General features: G+C 42.7%; 1 protein-coding gene across 3 annotated transcripts; it reads right to left on the bottom strand.

Moving 5' to 3' along the window:
• Window positions 1-533: 533 nt before the first annotated feature.
• Window positions 534-21,306, bottom strand: TRAF1 (TNF receptor associated factor 1). Of its 3 annotated transcripts, none has more exons than XM_052815345.1 (11): window positions 21,054-21,306; window positions 19,073-19,294; window positions 17,286-17,370; window positions 13,431-13,529; window positions 11,677-11,838; window positions 8,099-8,170; window positions 6,692-6,757; window positions 5,525-5,962; window positions 4,839-5,016; window positions 4,094-4,242; window positions 534-2,821 (listed from the first exon to the last, which is right to left on the bottom strand). In XM_052815345.1, exons 2-11 carry the CDS (start codon window positions 19,279-19,281, stop codon window positions 2,606-2,608), a joined length of 1,674 nt encoding a protein of 557 aa, XP_052671305.1. In that variant the 5' UTR covers window positions 19,282-19,294; window positions 21,054-21,306; the 3' UTR covers window positions 534-2,605. The 3 variants fall into 3 exon arrangements, with proteins under 3 accessions (XP_052671305.1, XP_052671306.1, XP_052671307.1); XM_052815346.1 differs by lacking the exon at window positions 21,054-21,306 and adding an exon at window positions 20,898-20,990; XM_052815347.1 differs by lacking the exon at window positions 11,677-11,838 and having other exon boundaries at window positions 21,054-21,305.
• Window positions 21,307-21,378: the final 72 nt, after the last annotated feature.

The raw sequence follows: 21,378 nt of genomic DNA, 5'->3' as shown, positions 1-21,378 counted from the left end.
AGGCTCTGGAAATAAGCTGGCCGTGCCAGATCAGGCCATCATCGCCCACGCTCACCTCCCTGCGCCCAGATCCCCCTGAGCACCGAGCCCGGCTGGCAGGGGGTAGTGCCTTTCTTCAATTTTCAACCCTTTATTCAACTTTCTGGGTCAAAACTCCATATATTGGGCGCTACGTCTTCCACGCAAACACCAACTACCAGAGGCGATGAAAAGGTGACCCAATCGTTATGGCACTGACAGGAGAGCAGAGATGCCTTAGGGTTCATTCCCAAAGTTTCCACCGATTTCCTGCAGGACCACAGGCAAGGCACTTTATCCCGAGCGCCTCGGTTGACTGTTGGCATTATCAGTTCTCGGGGACTGGCGCTGGTTATTTCTGGGTCACCGCGCAGTGCACAGCACCGCTGGGCAAACCTGCTTGGTGCTACTACAGTAGAAATAAGTGGGTGTTGCAGCACTGCTCAGCTGTTTCTATAGCAAACCGCTATCATTGTATCTCCAGGTTGCTCAATGCCCTATTTTACAGTGAAAATAACACACGAACCTTTTTGAAGTTAGAGAGCTTTATTTAGGAAATAAATAAAATTGTAAGAAAATATGAATGATTGTAATAAATACAGCACTTGTCAAAATTACACAGCCATGAAAAGCACAGTATTTTTAGGCATATTACTCCAGTGTGGTTACAGGGGCTGGCACATTACTGGAAAAATAACTTCCTGTCCCTGAAAGAACATTTTAAACATGGAAGAGAGAAAGACAGACAGAGAGACTGTGTGTGTGTGATGGCAAAGAATATCCATTTCCTTCCCAAACAAGCTTCGATAGATATTTGTTTATGGCATGGGTTTTTCTGAAACTTGATACTTCATCACAACTAATTACTTTAAAGGATGCTGTCAAGACAGAAATGAGAGATTTGAAAAATCTCTTCATATGCCGGCAGCCAGGCTGGAGGTTAGTCCCAGCACATGACATTTCACCAGCTCTGCTAGATGGCTGCCGTTTCCATGGTTTGCAAAATATAAGCGGACAAACAGTTTCTGCTTTCCCTTCTCATGCAGCGGGCACAACGTTGTCTGTCGGTTTTGTGTTTTCAATTGAGACATGGGATATATTGCAAAGGAAAAATGAATGAAGTCATTGCATAAAGGCCTTTCGCTTATACATACACACCTGCCTGTGTCTGCAAGATCAGGCCTTGGGTTTGCACACTGCTGTCCCACCCGTTCTGCACAACAGCTCAAAGTCCTGGACAAGCAAGCTGTACTGCAGCACGAGTTTGCTGGAAGTTCAGAAACTGCTGCACCAAAACCCAGCTCAACTCCACTGATTCTGTCAAACAGTTGTTAACCAGGGAACGAAGAGGGCGAGGCTTGCTGCTTTTTGGGAAGAAGGTGTAGCATCTGAACTTCACACACATCCAGACATTTCCAAGCTTGACTTGCTTATAAAAAAAAAATATATATTCATTCTTTACCTCTATTTAAAAAAAAAAAAAGACAAAAACATTTCTAGTAGTTACTTCTATTTTAGCGTGTGAAAAGACTTAAAACAACAGAGCACATAATAAGAATTAAGCAATAAAAAAAAAAAGATCAATACCTTCTAGTAAGTCACTTGCCTTGAAGGTTCAGGAAGTGACTGAACGCTTTAAAACAAAGCTACTGAGGGGTCCTTACCACGGCTTGGACTGCCAGCTCTGGACTTCCCAGGGGTTACAAACCCTCCGAGCTCCGTATCTGTAATGGGAAAGTCTAACAACTCCTTTGGAAATACAAGAGGTAATTTCCCCAAGGCACAGTGTAATCTGGTCACCGATTGCTGATGCAACAGAACACCTCTTTACAGAGCACATAAATGTAAGTCTAAAATAAATAGCAAGGAATAAATCATCCAGTATAAGGAATTCAAGCTACCAATGCTATCCACAACTCACTGCTTTCAAGGTCATCAATAAGCACAAAGAGAGACACCTGATCGGTGCCTCAGAGGAAGGAATCTGCCCTTGCCCCTGGTGGGGGAACAGCCAAAATCCCACATCAGGGCTGCCAGCCAGCGCAGTCTGACAGATGCTCGCTCCGTACCTCCCGGGAAACAGAGCAGCACACGCCATAGCGTTGCCGGAGGACGCAGAAAGCTCAGCTTCACCCCTTGCATCCCAGAAACCTGTTAACCCAAGGGTGCTAGAAGGGAGCTCGGGCCGCACTCCCTGCCAGACACCTAGGCAGAATGACACCCACGCCTGGGCCAAGCGTGAGAAAGAACAGCGCCTTTTTCCACAAGTGCATCTGCGGGGTGGGGGGGTGACTGTAGTCTACATCTAAACTGGGAGCATTGGCTGTTTTGATGAAATAATCACACTTCTCATTTGCAATAGCATACTCCATGGGGCACTGGGCAAAGTACTTGGCATGCTCAGCAGTAGATAACTCTAGCAGGCAGATCTTCAGCTGGTGTGAACCGATTCAGTGGAGCACAGGCGCAGGCTCTCTGGATTTTGTGTGCACATGAAAACTAACCCAAGTCTCAAGCTCACGTTTTTTTTTTAATTGTAAACTAATGAAATTCAGTGATTTACCAGACACCCATATTTCAAGATTTACTAATTTGTTTCTATAATGCATTTAAGGAAAAGCGTGTCTTCTTTCACATAGGCATATTTAGGTGACTGTAATTTGGACAAAGGGAGGAACATGGGACAGCCACTTGCAACATTCATATCATTCACTGGTCTCTGAAATGAAGCAGAAGTCAGGTCCGGGCGAAATGCATCAATAATATGTTCCCTGTTATTTTGGTCAAGCAACATAAATGTAACCTGAAACATAGAATGCGGCAATGATGAGTAATTGAACTGAAAAATAAACCAGAAAATATCAGAGACAGAAGTGCAAACATGCTGCAAAACCAGCTGGAAGGTCTGTCGATAATTAAATACAAATTATAATCATAGAATCATTTAGGTTGGAAAGGACCTTTAAGATCATTGAGTCCAACCATCAACCATGCCCACTAAACCATGTCCTGAAGTGCCTTGTCTACACGCTTTTTGATGTGAATGTTTTGACGAATGTTTCGCAAGGTCAGTTAATGTGAACAAGAGAGATTGTAGCGGTTCCCAGATAAGGTATTTAAAACTTTGCCACCCATAAAATAAAATTAAATAAAATAAAGTAAGGAATTATTTCTTGGTAGAGAACTGCACAGTCCAAAGACTTTTTTCCTCTCTCTCCTGACAACTTAAACAAACCCTGCGTTTGGTTACAGTCATTACATTCATTCTGTTATTGTGGTTTGGAATCAAAAGAAACAGTTCAGCTGCCTGTACGCAAATATGTAGAAGACACAACCTAAATGTCAGTACAGAATCTCCCCATCTCATTACCACTTTTATTAACTCACTGTTCTTTAGCTTTAAATGTGAATAGTATGTAATAATTTTTTAACACAGTGAAGTCTGGGAACTTTGATTTCCATTTTTTTTGGCTGCTAAATGGTAGTAAGACTATTTATATGAAAGGCTTACAGAATTATTACCACACGAAGGCAAGTGCTAGAACAGAGATCAGAACCCTGTGCGTACTTTCACTGCTTTTCTAACCATTGTTGCCATTACCAGATAGCACTTATAAAATGAGAAAAAATAAGATCAGGATCACATAAGACATCTATAGCATGTTTGTAAGTAGAACTCTAACCTCACATTTCTGACACCTGTGCTTCGGGCAGCAAATCGTAATTCCCCCATAAACTGATACTACCTAGGTATAGCAAGAGCCAAAAAATGTGTCTCTGGCTTTAGCCCAGGTGGACACCGGTTGGGATACATCAAGCACCAGTACTGTGGTGTCTGAAAATGCCACAATGCAAAGTATGGAATCTCGGTACGAGCAGCCTTCCCTGTGTGTAAGTCACTCTAGTCAGAGACAAATTATTACGCAAGATTACACTACGGCTAGTAGCTACTGGAGAGGAAAATGGCAAAGCATTCCAAGTTCCACTAAACTCCAGAGAAAAAGTCCCCTTGTGTTCACTGGGAGAAGTAGTGGGTTTATGCTAGGATCAGATAGGAAAAGGTTGCCCTTCTTACCTTGTGCCTGAAAGGCCACGGGAGCAAAGCATCGTAGTCTCCTTTCATGACAACAAAGAACAGGGACACGTGGGTTCCTTTTCCTGTCCCATCCCCATTCAGGTACACCCTCAGACAGACCTTGTAGCCATACTTTGCAGTGTAGAAAGCTGAAAATCAGAAGTCTTCATTAGTAAAGCCTCCTTTGAAAAAAAGACATAATGAGTGTTCTGGCATATAGGAAACGATAGCGTATGATGTGTTTTCTATCACAGAGATGAGAACAGAATAATCGGTACACCCTGGAGATTATAAGCAATGAAAATCCAGTGGTTGGAATCCTTTTAGTGCCTCACGCCTTGGTGAAAATTACCTGTTATTAGCCACACAAGCATATTTTACCTAATCAAATTACTTCTCACATGGGAGATAACTGCTGCAGAAAGCCATTCGGTTCCATCAGGCACCAAGCTGTGGGTTAGACGAGAGGGATCCAGCAGATGTCACTGCAAGTAGCTGCGGCAGAGGGCAAATTGCAAAATGAAAGCCCAGAATAGAACACAAGTCCGTGGAAGAGCATATCACAGCTCCCCTGAATTATAGGCAGGAGAGCATAAGGTCTTCGCATAAACAGCTTCTTAGTTTAAGGAGCTATTGTAAAGGATCTCCTGTCCATGTGAGCAGAAAGAAGCACCGTTCTAGAGAAATCAGTGGGTTTTCTAAAGGACTGGGTTTTGCTAACACACATATACGTCCTGTGTTTTACCTGGTGAATACAAACTGACTGTTCTTCCAGTCACAGAGTCTTGTAACTTCCTGCCAACATCTGTTATTTTCCACAGAAAGACCCCATCATAGGAAGCTTGCTCAGAGAACAGAAGACTCTTATGAAGACTGCTCAGGCCTGCATCCTTCTGCGTCAGGCACCGGTGCAACTCTGCAATCTAGAAAAAACAAATCACTTCCCAATCAACCTCCCTCTCCAGGCTGTTGAGCTGCAGAAGTAGCAGAAACGTTCTGGAGTCCTCATGTTCTGGAGGGTCTCCTCTGATTTCTTTTTAAGTGACAGTTATGTGTCAACACATAACGCAAACAACTGGATAGATGGTTGTTTGGTCCTCCAGGCATAATGCTGCTTTAAGAGGATCAGTCAATTAAACAACTGTCTTGCTTGCTCACAGTCTGATCATGGCAAACTCTGAACATTCAAAACTCTCAGGAATATCTAGGTACCTAAACATGGATTTAGGTAACAAATATTAGAGATCCCCGTGTGAAAATTTATCCAAAACACCAGAAGGATCCTGTAGATGTGTCCAGAACTTAATGCTTCACAGCTCAAATTCCTGTGCCCATCCCTGTCCTGATCTCTACACCACCTCTCACTGATGTATGTAAATATTTGTTATCTACAGAACAAGCACACAGACGATGCTTATCATAACTATTTACCTTCAGTTCAAGGCCTCTTATTATATTTTGATCAAGTTCACTCTGTCTCCGAAAGGCTGTGATTTCCAAATTAGAGGTCTCCACCTCTTTATTGAGCACTGCCACAATATTCTCAAACACATGCAGCTTATTTTCTAGCTCAGAAATCACTTTCTCCCTCACAAGTTGTTGCAGAACAGATTCATCTTCAGAAACAGAAGATCCAGGAAAACAGTCTACTTCCAGATCCCCATTGATTTCCAGCCCCCCTGGGATCTGCAGATCAGAGATGCTTTTTCCTGCACCATTCACATTCAGCTCTGACTGTGGGATGGAACCATTTGCAGCTTTGGCAGCAGTGCACAAGCTTGCCTTCAGTTGCTTTATGTGCTGCAGCAAAAGCAGCATGTGGGCCCCAACTGCAGTTTTTTCATGCTCTTTTATCTTCTCTTTGCTTCCCTGTAAGAAGAAGACACTGTCAATACACCCTCCGTACAACTACCATAGCTGGCCTGGGGCCAAATCAAGCAATGTTCCCTTTAACTTCCTGGGAGAGACAGAGTTGGAAAAACTGCAAGATACAGGTCCAGCGACGTAGCAGGCGACTCTCAGAGGAGACATGGAGAGAGGAAAACCAACAAGCCCTCCAATGATCAGTTTAGGCTATGTGTTCACACGTGTACACACGCTACATAAAAAGAAAACAATTATCTACAATTTCTGTATTAAACAGGATGCCAGGCAGAGTCCCAGCAAGATTCTCAAACAAGCCAGTATTTAATACATATACTGTGCACAAAAGATGAGACAAGGCAACAGCTGCCAACTAAAATGCAAAGACGACCCATTACTGTTTTCAGAGGCTGATGGCAATATCCAAAACAGAGTAGAACAGTGTATCTGATAAACCAGCAGAACTGTAATAAACACCTATTTTTATCTGAAGTGAATGCGCAGTGCAGGATACAGAGTATCACTGGCTGAACTGCACCTTACACACACTGTGTAACCATGGCAGTTCCAACACGTCTGCTGGTCTACTAAAAGTGGGTAGATTTTTCCCTCTTTTCTTAAAGATATATATAAATCAAGGCCTACTACCTTGAATACAAAGGCTGGCTAGACAAAAGGCACAGTGCCGAGCTGTATTCCAATTGAGACCTTCCTGAAGGCAGCTGTTTCACTCACCCTAAATGAACAGCCAACTTCAGAAAAACGACATCCATCCTTGTTGATTAAGGGTGTAGAGCGAGTCTGTTGGGAAAAAAAAAAAAGGAAAGAAAATAATCAAATACCAATTTAAAGAGAGTCTTTTATTTACCTACAAACAACTAGGCCACAATGCCAGCGGCTATAAATCAGGCTAATTCAAGTCAAGGCATTACTGCAGCTTACAGTGTCCAGCCAGCTTTGAAAATGCACTGGTAAATGAGTCAAGAGTGTGGTTGATTACAAGTTTCTTGCATGCAGTCTGGCAGTTAAGTGTCCATCTAACAGACCCCATAATGATATAACATAATTTAACAAACCACAGTGATCCTCTAGTAACAACTTCTCAAAAATAAGATGCCAATAAGCAAAGTGGCCCACCACAGTGGCTAACACCATGCACACAGCCACTCCAACCCTCTTCCTGCTCTTAGAGAATGCAGAGAAGAGCTGTGCTGTGCAGCATGTCCTGGGAATGAATGGATCTATCAGACCAAAAGCTCTGACTGACGTTCAGATTTAGACCCCTTCACAACCAAAAGTATGTCTCTTCAAAGATGCTGTTATACAGCGTATTCTTCCCTTGCTCATGTGGGTGTCCCTGAATATTTGAAAGGAAAAAAACATTTCCCCATTGTCCTGGTTTCATCTAGAATAAAGTTAATTTTCTTCCTAGTAGCTGGTATAGCGCTGTGTTTTGGATTTAGGATGAAAATAATGTTGATAACACAGTGATGTTTTAGTTGCCGCTAAGCAGTGTTTATACGAAGTCAAGGACTTTTCAGCTTCTCATGCTGCCCTGCCAGCGAGGGCTGGGAGTGCACAAGAAGTTGAGAGGGGACGCAGCAAGGACAGCTGACCCAAACGAGCCAAAGGGGTATTCCATAGGATATGACATCATGCCCAGTATATAAACTGGGGAAGTTGGCTGGGGAACACTGCAGCTTGGGGATTGGCTGGGCACTGGTCAGCAGGTGGTGAACAATTGTATTGTGCATCACTTGTTTTGTATATTCTATTATTATTATTATCCCTTCCTTTTCTGTCCTATTAAACTGTCTTTATATCAACCCACGAGTTTTACTTTTTTTTTAATTCTCTCCCCCATCCCACTGAGGGGGGGAGTGAGCGAGCGGCTGCATGGTGCTTAATTGCCAGCTGGGGTTAAACCACGACACCCATTTTTGTAAGATTAATTGAGAAGATAATTCAATAAAGTTAACTGTGGTAACAGGGAAGAGAAGGTAGTCAGCAGAGCTATGTTGAATGTAAGAAGCACCCAGATACACTGCCATATGTAAATGAACAAGTGATAATCTAAACAAACAAGTGATACTTTTATGAACTGAAATAAAGCTGTATTGCATTCACTCATCTTTTACCTACCTTTTCCTTTGATGGTGTTTCTGTTTGGACACGTTTTTGTTCTGGACATAAACTGCCTTCACATGAATGTTCCTGTCATTACAACAAGAAGAAAATAATTTAGTACATTATTAAAATCATTGAGCATCTTTATTTAGGACTCTCTGAAACAAAGCTTGTGTTTGGGAATACTATTCCCATTTTACAGAAACTTGGGGATTTGGGAGGCTTTTCTACAAGAAATTCTGTGTTATGGAAGAAAAAGTTTACAACAAGTTTCTTGCTTTCTTCCTGGAAGGTGTGGATTTAAGGCAGAGTAAAGGAAGGAAGGGTAACTTCCCCAAGACCACTATGAGCTCCACAACGCATGGTGCAAAATCCTGTACCCCCATCCAGAGACTGCCCACTCTGGGCCTCACTACACAATAGGCTGCAGAGTTCTCTGGCTTCTCTTTAGAGGAAATAACATTCAGAAATTTGGGACTAAAGCACATCTGCTAAAAGCGGGTGCTGCTGTCCTCTGTCAATGAATTGCAGACTCGGAGGTTTCTCAAGCTAAGCCTCTAAGCTGATTACTCTTCTTCTCAGCCTCGCAGGCATGCTCAGTGATGGATCTCCAGATGCAATACCTGTTAAGTGAAAGTACAAAGCGTGATCTTTCGCTTATGGGGCCCAGAGCTTTTGGAAACTACTTACAGATGCTTTGCAAGGTCACCCTGGGAAATTTGATACAAGACTGGCAACGTACAAGTCTTGCCCAGTTCAACCCATAGTTATGTGCATACACATACACACACATATATGTACATGCATATATATATGCAATGACATACAGGTGGATTACAGAACAGAAAGCAAATATACAGGAAACCCAAATACAAACTCCTCTTGCATTGACTTCATATAGTTTGCTTAATGTGCAGACCCTTCTTGCATCCTGCTTATTAATATTTTGAAGGCTTGAATCCAAATTTTCCATCATGATGTGCTAATGCAAAATGCATTACCGCTAACACGAGACTTCCTGCCATTTCTGGCTCCAAGTAATCCTCCTGCCATTGGTTCAGACAACTGTAGTATGTGTATTTAACACAGCAACTGTCAGCTTTCAATTCATGCTGTCCAGGGGGGCTGTCTTTAATCTTTATAAATGCCTTTGCATGCCAGTACATTTCCTATAGCAGTCTAGAAATTTTTTGATAAAGCAATTCCAGCAACCTTCAAGTCTCCCCTGCAAAGAGTCCTGAGGTTTCTCTTTCGATCCTCAGAAATACAGCCATAGGTTTTTCTCACTCTCTAACTCATTTTTTAATACTATCTTAGCTATTGCACAAAGTATGCCTTTATTTTCTTCCTTTCTGCTATATGACTCCTTCAGATCACTGATTTTTTGCAGGCGAGAGGGGTTGGTGAGAAGTGTCTTTAAAATAATGGAAATACGAAAATCACAAGACCAATGACTGATTGGCTAAGATGGAGAGAGCGACAGCAGTGCCCAAAACTTACTATTTGCTCCCAGAGGATTGTGGATACATGGAATACACACAAATAATCAAAATTCGTATGCCACTTCACTGCAAATTTAATAAAGCAGATCATGTAACCAGCAAAATTCCAATTTTACAAATACTAACTAAGGCAGGCAGAGAAAAATCAACATCTCAAGGCCAATCCCCTGCTTGGTTGCCAAGGTTTCCTAACGAAAAAATTAATTAGATGATAGCTAACCGGAATGAGTGGGAGGAAAACAGTTCTTCATTGCAGGAAAATTAAGGCCGCTGAGGTGGATCTGCGGTATCACAGACCTCTGAAAAGACAAAGGTGCTCAGGGAACATTCACACAGCTCAGGTTTCCTCCTCCAGCCTGCCTACTGCACTTACAGAAGGCTGAAAGGGATTAAGTGTTGCCACCTTCTGGTATTTACTGCCTCTCTGAAACATACACTGGATTTAGCACTGGTAAAATGTGCCTGGGTCCAGGTACTCTTCTCTCTCTAAGAGTTAGTAAGATATTAAGAGCACATGCAAAAGCTTCCCAAGAAGCATGTTTTAGCAAGAGCACCTTATTCTTACCCTAGGACTGTTACGCCCAGGTTGAGTAAATCTTACAGCTCAGTATTTGGAAAGGCATAACTTTGTGACAGTTATGACACACAAAGCTATCCACTACTATTTACTTCAGGCTACATTTTTGAGATACTCACAACCCTCCTGCCATGTAAGTCTTATATCACTATGCCCCCATTCCAGGACAAAACTCAAGGCTGGCAATTATTCTCTTTAAATCATCTGGAGGGAACAATATTCATTATGCTACACCCCAAAAGAGTGTTGCCCCAGCAACATTTTCTGTGATAATAGAGCCCACAGGGTCAGAAGTTAGGTGGGGTTGGGATGAGCACATTTTCAGAGCTTTCAAATCAAAACACACAGAGCAGTGTTAGCAGGTGTGGGGCATCTCTCATTCATGCTGCTATTGCTTTGCTCCGAGAGTTTTTAATCACAAACCGTCCTAAACAACAGATGATGGATGCAATTCCATCATGAGGCTGAGGAGCGTGCCACTGAAGCTATATCTTCGGCAATGTCTTCATACAAGAACCGATAATTTTCTATCACTTTTGATTTGCCCCACCACACCATTTCCTCCTTCAGCAACACAGAAAAGTGTCTGTTAGCTCACTTCATGCCCTTAGACCACTCCCAGAATTTGTACTCTACTGCATCTAGAAAAATGGGTAAAAATAAAGAGCACCTTTTAAGTTAAAATGAATGTATAAAGGTACTTAAAATCTGCAAGTCAGTAACACGTAACATTGCCCCGCTATCATAATTTTGAGCATCAACTGAGAAAGTCATTACTTTTAAGAAAGAACAGGTTTAGTAACATAAACTTAGAAGTTTGATGATCAACTACATTCTTGTGTAAAAAAACCCCTTGTTTTAAAGAGGATTTTGAGCAAATGCTAGGGACAGACTAGGGTTACCCTGTATATATATACACATGGGGTATATACACATACATTTTGCAAGTCCCTATCACAACAGTGGGAAACACAACTTAAACATAAAAAATATAAATTAAATATGTTTAAATAGTCACTGAGAAATTTCTGGCAGATTCAGAGTATGCTCTTCCTGGTCTATGTGGACACTGCTGCTAATTTGGAGAGTTATACCTGACCATATCTAATAGAAGTACTATCTGACAAAAGCCTGCCTTACAAATTTGTGGGCAGTTTTAGTTTGAATAAAACTCCAGCCACTTTCAAGATCTCTTCCCTGCCACTGTCTGTGTTCTTCTGCTTCTTACCTGCCTCATACTGGGACACATGCTTCGAGACAGGTGCTAAAACATGAGCTGCCCAAGCCCTGGATGAGCACACAGATATTTCCCTCTCTGTTGTAACATCACAAGCAGACTATCAAATACAGCTCATTTTTCCCTCCAACACATGCATGGAAAAATTAGCAAACTCAGGAAAATGAAATATTCTCCAAATGCAATAGCATTCATGAAATCAGGATGAAAAATGTCATGATAGATTATTTAAGCCAGTAATATAAAGCCTTCATTTGAAACAAAGAAACGTTCTTACTTGATATTCACTACTGGATAAGCTCCGCTTACACTTCTGACACATTGTCACATTATTAACACATCCATTTTCCAAATGATCTGCAAGTTTCTTTCTCATCACCATGTGTCCACAACCAGTGTGACATGGGATTAAAGCATACTCACATAAGCTCTGATGCTCCTGGAAGTAAAAAGTTAAAAACCAAAATGTAAACTGCAGAGACACATTTATCTATAAATAGTTTCCATTCTGCCAGCCTAGATCTTTGCTTTGTGCTTCTTCTAAGCTTGGGTAAAGTCCCACTCCACAATGTTACCGAGATTACTGGTGAAAAATTCACCAACTTTACTGGGGCTTTTTTGTTAATTCTTACCTTAAAAAAAAAAACCAACAACCAAACAACTTTTGATAAATTCAAACATGAGGTCTCCCTTGAACTGCCTCTCCCTAGTTGCTCTTGTTTGAAAACAACATGATCCTGGTCCCAGCTCTTTTCCTTGTATTAGAGGATCCCTAACTTTTAGCCTGGGGTTTTTCAGGTTGGTTTTTTTTTTCCTTTTTCTTTTTTTTTTTTTTGTGGGGGGTTTTGGATGGGGTTTTTTGAGCACTGAGACCATCCTGCTCTGGCTGGTAGGATGAATATGGTTAGTCTGCTGACATCCCTGCACAGCATGAAAGAATGGACAGCTGACGCCTTCTATGCAACAATTAGGACACAACCATCACCTATATTCAAAATAACTTTTAAAACATTTCCTTTTCACTGTTTGCCTCCTCTCGTCTCAACAAGGAAAAATATTAGTATTACTTCTTTTGTAACTACATCCAACAGGTCTACTTTCAGATTCTTAAAAACACAGTATTTCAATAAAAACTATTTACTCTGACCTCTTTTACTGAAGATTCTTGTAGGCACTGTGTCACAACTGATTTTGTCTTTAAAGGGAGATGGCTGTCCCCTACAGAACAGGCTCAGAAATGCCAATTTCAATCACACGCCCAACTCTCAAATCAATTTTGCCATGTATTCATGCTGAGAGGGGCTCCAATCCTCAAAACCATGAAGCTAAGCAAACTGAGTAGATTTTTCCTTAAAGAGGAATACAGTCAAATAGAAAATCTGTGCAAAATTAGCAAGGCAAAGGCAGCACCACCTCAGATGCTTATCAGATAGACAGTTATACAAGGTACACAGCAGACTCCCTGTTATAAATGCAGAAAGACCCTCTGTTCCTACACCAGGGGACCAAAATAGAGCTGCTTTAGTATCAGAATTATCTGCATTTTTTCTTATTCTAATTTGCATAGCAAATTCCCAAATCTTGTCCATTTAAATATTTTACCTGGGGCATTTCACATCAGTCTGAAAAGAATGATGAAGACATTCAATCGAGCCATTTACACAGGAGGAAATAATTTCTCTTACAAAAACATACTAAAGATATTGCCCATAACAATGACCTGGAGACTGAGGTATTCTGGTCTGTCAAAACCTGCTTGTAACATGCTTACATTTAAATAATAAGTAAACCCACTGGAAAAAAAAAATCATAGTTCATATAAATTTGTGCAACATTAGTTTCACAATCATTCAGGATGTTCTGGATTTGGTCAAAGCCCTACTAAAGTTAATGGCATGTTTTTAGACATGTTGGTATAAATCATGATACCTTTGCTGATTCTAATGACATTGCATTAATTTGTGTTTGCTGAGAACCTAGTTTCATTGTCTTTCTGTCCCCACTCAAGTAAGAGTGCATGTTTAAACGTACTTCAAAATTTTTCATGATACCCGACCAACTGCATCCAAGGGTCACACAGTGTACTTTGAGTTCAGAAATCTCTTTATTAATGGCAGCATCACCAAAAGCCTGGAAAGTAAACACAGTAAGGAAAAAAACACTGGTCAGAAAGTACTCCAGCATGCATTTTTGACATAGGAATAACGTGACTGTCAAAATTTCAGATCTTGATAAATCCCTTATTTTTTTTAAATTTACGGTACTGCCATAAGACTCTCTAAACTAGCAAGTTAATCTTAGTGTAGCAGAAGCCCAAATAATTATTAAATAATTTCTTTCTTATGGTTCAAAAATAAACTATTTGATGTGATATAAATTTACTGAAAATATGCCTAGCCAACTACAGCTATTATTTTAAGTTTCTTTTCACGGAAGCCTGAAACACGTCACACGCAATGAATGCGCTGACAGGACCCTAACTATAGGGTGCTGCCATGTGCCACTCTTAATGAATGCGTTTCATTATGGGGGTCATTAACACCTTCTAAACGTGCTGCAGAGAGGACTCGAGACTGTTCTGCAGTGAGAGTACATTTCTCAGACCATGGCTGTTTCCATTTAGTATGGCACTGTACTAAAGAAATGTAAACCATATGTGAGTGGGGTTTTTTTGCACTACATAGACTTTCTTATTATGTTAACCATGAAAAATTGTACAATTATGATGTAAATTATGAAATGCTACACACTTTTAATATTACATCTTGCACAATCAAAATAGGTACACTGACACCAGAACAAGCCCTACTAAAGTTAATGGCATGTTTTTAGTTGGTGAGCACACAATACAGAGGACTGCAGATTTCCCATGTAACAACACAGAGGAAGGCAAGAACTGGGGAGGGGAAGCTTTACAAATAGAGGGGAGAAAGTATTTACAAATGATGACCACACTTCAATAAAGTTACTGAAATTCTACACAATGAGCTAAAAAAAAAAGCAAACAAAATTATCACAATCAACATTCCTGTTTTTTTTAATTTAGATAAAAGATGTTTGTACTTACCTACATTTGTAGTATTAATCACACAAAAGAAGCACAGCCAATTCTACGAATATACATTTCTATACACAGAGTCTCATAGAAACTCATTTCCTAATGTCAACCTGCAAGCAAAGTCCAGAACTTTGCACACAAATGGCAAACAACTCCACGAACAAAGAATTAAAAAATAATCATGTAGGTTGTACAAAACCATGTATGGCTCCATCTGCATATATGGAAGAGTTTATGTAACAAGCTAGCAATCAATGTACAATTAGTGAACACATACCAGCCCCATCCTCTGAAACATTCTAGTCTAATTTATGAGCAAAATCAAAGAAAAGAAATTCAAGTTATCAGGCACATGGTGGCTTTTTCCCCCTGTGTCATAAGAGAAAAACTCAAGGAATTTCCTGACATTACAAATTAGATCATTTAAAATATATTTAACTACAGGGACAGTCCCCGCAGTGCATGGGTTTCTTACTGCTGTGTGCATTCCCTGTGCTTTTTGTTTCACACGTGTAGTTGCCAAATCATTATGGACACTACTCAGGTAAAAAAGAAGGCAGGAAATCCTCATCTCTTCTTTTATCTGCATAGGTCACTGCTTCAAAATATTCAGCTGAACCTCTCCACTCTTATCTAGGAACCTGAGTTTGCACAAACTTGTTCAGAGACCCGAGTCAGACCCTCATACAGTAAATGAGATGACTCTCACTGATACAAAAATGCTCAGGGTCAAACAGAAGGAAACAGAAAATATTTCTCTCTGATTTGATATATTGTAGTTGCACATCTCCCCTCTTTCACTTTAGCTATTTCAAAGGAAGATGTTGGTGCAGGGGCTGCTGATGTTGATCATGGGTGGCTGTCATGGCACAAATACCTGCCCAGACCTGCCTGTCCCAGAGCTGGCTGTGACACAAGTGGAGGTCCCCTGCCATGTCCCACCTAAAAAAACACTGCTAGATGCACTCCCTCCCGGCACTCTGACCCACACAATGTGTATCTTACAGCTTCTAGCTAAGGAAGGACTCTGGTCTACAGCTCATGTGGTCAGGAAGATCAGCTAGCAACATGGATCAATCGGACCAAAAGCTTTCCAGGATAAATCTAGTGGTTTTTTTCTCTCCAGCTAAGGTTGGCCCTCTGGAGCCTGCACCAGGATCTACAGTTACTCTAACACAGCCAGAGATGGGAGAGCCACAAAACAGTTCGTGTTCCATTCAGAGCAGAGAACTGTCCTCTAAGCCAGGTCCATGAATGACAGCAGATAGGGTGTGAGCAGAGGCTTGGGAGGATGCCCCCCCTCCTCTAACTGATTTCAGTGACAGATGCAGATGCTCAGTAACTGATACCGATGAACAGCACCGTAAGACTTGAAGTATATGTTGCATAGGAAGGGATCATAAATTAGAAGTGTAACGGGGAAGGGATGGGAGTTACCACAGAAATAGATGTTGGGATAAGCTAAGGCAAATACACATCCTGATAGGGCCTTTCTTTCCCTTGTGTGGGTATCTTATTTAAAATATAAACACATAAACAGATAGCATAGGAAATAAACATTAAGCAAAACCATAGCAAAGGTAAAGCAGAGATTATCAGGAATAGATATAACAAATAAACCTGCTAAATGATCTTCATTATTCGTGTTGTTTACAAACTCCAACCATTTGTTGTAAGTTGATCTATACAGGCAGATCCTCACGCCTTCCTGGTGATTGACTTCATCTGGACTCTCAACAGGCAAAAGAATCTGCCCAGGCAGATCAGCTTGCAAGAGTGGGGCCCTGTTTACAACAACCCACACACAGATTTTGCAGAAAGTCCCAGCAGACTTAGTGAGAATCCCAAAGCAGAGAAATCCCAAAGTTATAAGAGAACTGACAGTTAACATAGAGTAAGAAGTTCTTAAGGGTTTAGCTGTACCTATTCGTGGTTACATGATGCATTAAATTCTGTTACTGGGAAATTCATTGCAGAATTTAGGATTTTTTCTGGGGTATTACCAAGTTCAGCATTAACAGCAGATTCATTATTTTGCTGCAACCACTTCCTAAACTTCATCTTTTACCTCTCTGCCAGCTGCCTGTTGGGTTTCATTTTTCCCTAAAAAATTCAGACAGAATGTGTGTCTCTTGGTATTGCTGCACATAATCAGAAAGAAGGCAAAAAGACAAGCTGGGACTGAGCCCTATGGCCCGGTTTGTATTCAGGATATAGAATAGTGCAGCGGTTTGCCCGGAAAAATCACACAACAGCAAAAGAGATGTGCACCGTTAAATTACAGATGAAACATTTGCCAGGGCATAGTTTTTAGCAGTTATTACGTTCAGCTCTGTGTCTTCCACTATTTCCTCCAGATACCTTGGCTGTCAAAATACTTTCTAGGCAATTCAGCTGGCTAGCCGACACTCTAGCTTTTTTCTTAGGGATGCTCTACCTCTAGGTTTGGTAACATGTTTGAAGGGTACAGAGAACCACGAGACTGGAAAATCCACTAGGATACTTACTAAGGGTAGTAACAGCTAAGACGTATTATTACAAGTAGGAAAGCACCAGTTACTTTGAGACAAAAAGTTAATTATATGGAATAGTGTGGGATTTTATGTTGCAGAACCTGACGGACCTGGAAAGTCCTAAGGTTGCCATTATACTTTTTTAAATCGAAAACTGTGGGAAATCCAAATGACTAAAGCATAAGTTAAAATGTGTAACTATCAGTTGCTATCACATTTTATATTATTCACTCCTCAACTGTAGTCCAGTGATGACTATAGAGTAGCCCAGAGAATGGTTAATGATAAATTAATGAACTGTGAACTACAACTTACCCTTTCTTCTGCCAATAGGCTTCCCTCACTTAAAGTGCTGGGATCTTCCTCTTTACATTTCTGGCAAATCGCATTTTTATTGTTTCTGCCAAAAAGAAAGAATGAAATAACAATCAGCTGGTGTACTGTAGTTTAGGAAGTCTTTGTATAGATACTGGCACAAATAAAACCACGGAAATGATAATTTCCAGAATCCTCAGTCCTTGTTCATTAAAGGGCCAATTCTTGAAGACACTGATGTCAAAAAAACCCTGCTGTTCTATTCCTCAAGACTAGGACTAGGCCCATAAATCTTATCTGTATTGCAGCAAAGTAAGAGCAGCCTGGATCATAAAAACCAGTAAAGATGGAAACCTATTTATGTCATGAATTATGCAAAACCACCATGAATTAAAGGTAACATGAAAACTAAAGTCTTTTAAAACACAGAAAATGCCTATTTTCCCCAGACAGAAATATAGACTTCAAATTACATAGAACCAGTGCAGAATTGAGTTCTAGAGAGTTAACACCCTACTGCAGCTAAAAAAGGTTTTGATCTACTCTCAAAATATTTAGCACACAGTTTTATATAGGAAAAGCAAAAAACCCGCCTTCAGTAGAGATGTATTTCATTGCCAGTGCTGTTTAGGATCCAGGCAAATAATGAACTCACACAGACCGAGAAGCTCATCAGAAAAGCATCCCTCTGACCACAGCATAACTGATTTGAAACTGTACTAATTAGCCTATTTGAGCCAGCTTCCCGTTTGTGCTGTAGGACTCTAGTGAGGAGATATAACAATTCCGGTTATGTTCTGCTGAAAGTTTTCTGAGTTTACGGTTTATGTTGCTTCATTAAGGGGCTTTGTTCTAGATTTACAGTAATGGATTTATGTAATTTGGTCAAATGTATTAATTTCAATACATTTTTACATTATTATACGTTGATCTTAAAATCACATGTGGCCAGTGCCTTGACTCAAGCTTTTCAGGTGCCCCTGCACACTGTGATCAGAGCTGGGACTGCACGAATTGCCATACGCAAACTAGCTTTCTAATAACATCCATGAGGAAGCGCAGTAACAGGTTTTAGGCTTACTTAGCCAGTACTAAAGCCCAATCTTGGCACTGAATCTTGACAGCTGCTATTTTCCAAAACATCAAAGCTAAAGTCAGCTCATATTCATGAAATTGTACTGCAATTTCACCTCTCACCTGCAGGGCGGACATACCCTTTTCCAAAGGCTCTGGATCAAGGTGTAATTGTCGGAAGAAAAGGCAAGATAGAAGCAGCTAATCAATTAAAGCAAACCCCCACCCAGCTCCTGGTTTTCAGGTTGTCCAGGACAATGGCTGTCATTGTTTGTCACTAATGGCAGCAGCACCTTAACATATAGTCACCCAGCTGAGTTACTAAAAATAAAACTCTAAGATAATGTTTATTAAAATCCTATAACATCACTTATCAAAGGACTATAAAGTCCCATGGAGGTATTAAGTCAGCCTTGTACTAGTTCTTCAACTTCAGAATCATTATCTCACACTTACAGATAGAAAACTGACATCTATTAAGCCCAGTAACCCAGCCTTCCCCACCCCGTAAACTTCCACACTGGAAGCAAGAAGGTAGAGTAGCCTGCAGTCCACCGCAGGTAAGTACTTCCAGATAGTAAAATGACTGAAGTCCAGCGGGCCAGGTATCCACAGACTCATCTACAGAGCACACTGGCACAACGCAGCTCTCAGGGGTGCTTGCAGCCACAGAATCCGTCACTGCGGTGTGACCCTCCATAGCAAGGACCTACCGTACAATCCAGGAGAGGCAGGCTGAGCAGTACCTATGCCCACAGAGCGTTTGCAGGGCTTTCTTCAGAACGTTATTGCAGTTGCTGCACAGGTACTTCTGATCAGGCACATCCTCACAAATGTTAGTGGGATACCCGAAAGGAAATTCATTTTCATCAGGAGAAGAGCCAGGGACATCCTGCAGGCCTCTGGTTGTTTTCTCAGCCATCTGAAGTAAACTACTGTCAGAGATAAGGAAAAAAAATAGGCGCTCAAACAAGCACGCACACGCTCACTTTGATGTGAGAGATCGTATCAGGCATTAAAGTCCACGAGGAGCTCCAAACCTGTGCAGTAATCTAGTGATCTGTTTAATTGAGTCTGTAGCTGACACGTGTGACTAAATGTCACAGTGGGGTTTGACTAGGTACCAGCAGGAAATTACTGTACAGATTTAAAATTTCCCTCAAACACAACATGAAAACAGACAATATATTAAAATGAAGGGTTGGGGTTTTTTTCCCAGAGTTTTTTAGCTTGTAGAAAGATGAAGTAAATATTGCCGTCATCTTAGAGCTACAATCCCATCGGTCCACATCACACAGAATTATTTCCTGTCGAGTAAATCCCCAACCACCTTCAATTCCCAGCAGCCAAAACTTGTGATTACAATTCATAGTTGCAGAAACTGAGGAACTGATGTTTACAGCGACATTCCTGAAGTCATAAAACTAGCGACTAAATGAAAAAGGAAATCTCAAGTCCACAAAAAGCTCAATGCTTGTGCTCTTACCAGATACACCTTGAGCCACACGTGCCAAGGTGTCACGCATGTTCAGTACTGGTTTTGGTTAACAAGAGCTGTGCAGTTGAATATTTTTGGAAATGCAACCAAAACTGATTCTGGTATCCCCCCAGTCGCTTGGAAAGTTCAAGAAAGATTTTCGCTCAGGGACCTGGTGCAGTCTGATCATAATAGTGCCTTTATAAACCCATTTTTTTCTCATAACAGTACTGTTACAGGAAAATCACCTATCTCAGTATTATCAAAAATAACACTGACTAACAAGTCTCTGAAAAAAATGAAGCGAGACTGCCTGGAGCAGGCCAGGCACAGAAACCATGGTGTGACTACCATGCGGTGGGTAGGGCATGCCCTGGATTTAAAACACTCCTCTTTGAACAAACAGCATTTTTCTGCTGCCTGGCTTAGGCAATTCCCTTGGCCCCTCCAGGCATTTGACGGGGAGCTTAGGAACAAACGCAGCGGCTGCCCAACCTGCCAAGAACCATAAATTAAAACCGGCAACCCTCAACGTGGAACCGCGAGTGAACGAAGCTGTGTCAGAGGCGTCGTGGGTTGGTACCCAGGTGAGGACGGGGCAGACGAGCCGCCCACCGCTTTCTGCCGGAGCGCCGGCAGCGCTAACGCAGCCCGTCGTTTCCGTGGGGCTGCAAGCCCACCCCCGCGGGTGTTTTATGTCTCGATAACGCCCCGTAAAATGGCAGCCCTAGGGCAAGGAGCGGGTCTGGCGGGCCCCGGCTCGCCGGCCACCCTCCGTCCCCGTCCCCGGCTCAGCAGGGCGGAGGGCCGGCAGCTCCGTGGGCGGCGGGAAGCAGCGAGGGCGGCCGGGATCCCCGCAGCGGCCGCGGGGGCCGGGCAGTCCCCCCCACACGCACACCGCCTCCCCTCCGGGTGCTCCCTGGGGCGCGCTGCGGGGACCGGGGCCGTGCGCCCGGGGAGGCCGAGGGGCCGCGGCCGGTTTCCCCTCAGCGGAGCCGGGGCGCGGCGGCGGGCGGCTGAGGCGGGGCCCGCTCTCCCTTCCTCCCTCCCGCTCCCCTTACCTGAGCCCGCCGCCCCCCCACCGGGAGGCGGCCCAGGCCGTGCCGGGCCCCGCAGCGCGGAGCGGGAGGGAGCCCCGCGGGGAAGGGAGGGTGGCCGGGTGAGGGGGCGGTGCCCGGCCCCGGGGAGCGGAGCGGGGCGGCCGCCTCGGTGCTTACCGCGGTCGAGGCCGCCCGTGCCGCAGGGAGAGGAAATGCAGCCGGGGCGGCTCGTCTGAATTTCGGCGACTGCTGCCTCGCTCAGGCCGGGAGGAGCGGGAAACCCGAAATGCGCCTTTGGGGGGCCGGGGAGAAGCGGGCCTTCCCCCGGCCGAGGGAACGCAGCCCGGCTCCCGGTGGGAGCCAGCGGTGTCCCGGGCCGGCGAAGGGCCGCCGCGGGGCTCTCCCCAGCCCCCCGGAAGGCTGACCGGCACCGACCCGCGGGGACGGGGATGGGAATTGATTTAGGGAAGGCCCGAGGGAGCAAATTCCCCCGGGACAGCCG

This window comes from Harpia harpyja, chromosome 19 (assembly GCF_026419915.1).
Source record: "Harpia harpyja isolate bHarHar1 chromosome 19, bHarHar1 primary haplotype, whole genome shotgun sequence".
Lineage (NCBI taxonomy): Eukaryota > Metazoa > Chordata > Aves > Accipitriformes > Accipitridae > Harpia > Harpia harpyja.
This window is presented reverse-complemented; position numbering and strand designations above follow the sequence as displayed.

What these genes read in the sequence shown, in the direction of transcription:
- TRAF1 (XM_052815345.1), bottom strand. Translation starts at nt 19,281, where the DNA reads ATGGCTGAGAAAACAACCAGAGGCCTGCAGGATGTCCCTGGCTCTTCT. An exon ending in GTATCATGAAAAATTTTGAA is followed by an intron (nt 11,839 to 13,430) that starts GTACGTTTAAAC and finishes TTTTACTTCCAG; the next exon opens with GAGCATCAGAGCTTATGTGA. An exon ending in AAGTTGGCTGTTCATTTAGG is followed by an intron (nt 5,963 to 6,691) that starts GTGAGTGAAACA and finishes TTCTTCTTACAG; the next exon opens with GGAAGCAAAGAGAAGATAAA.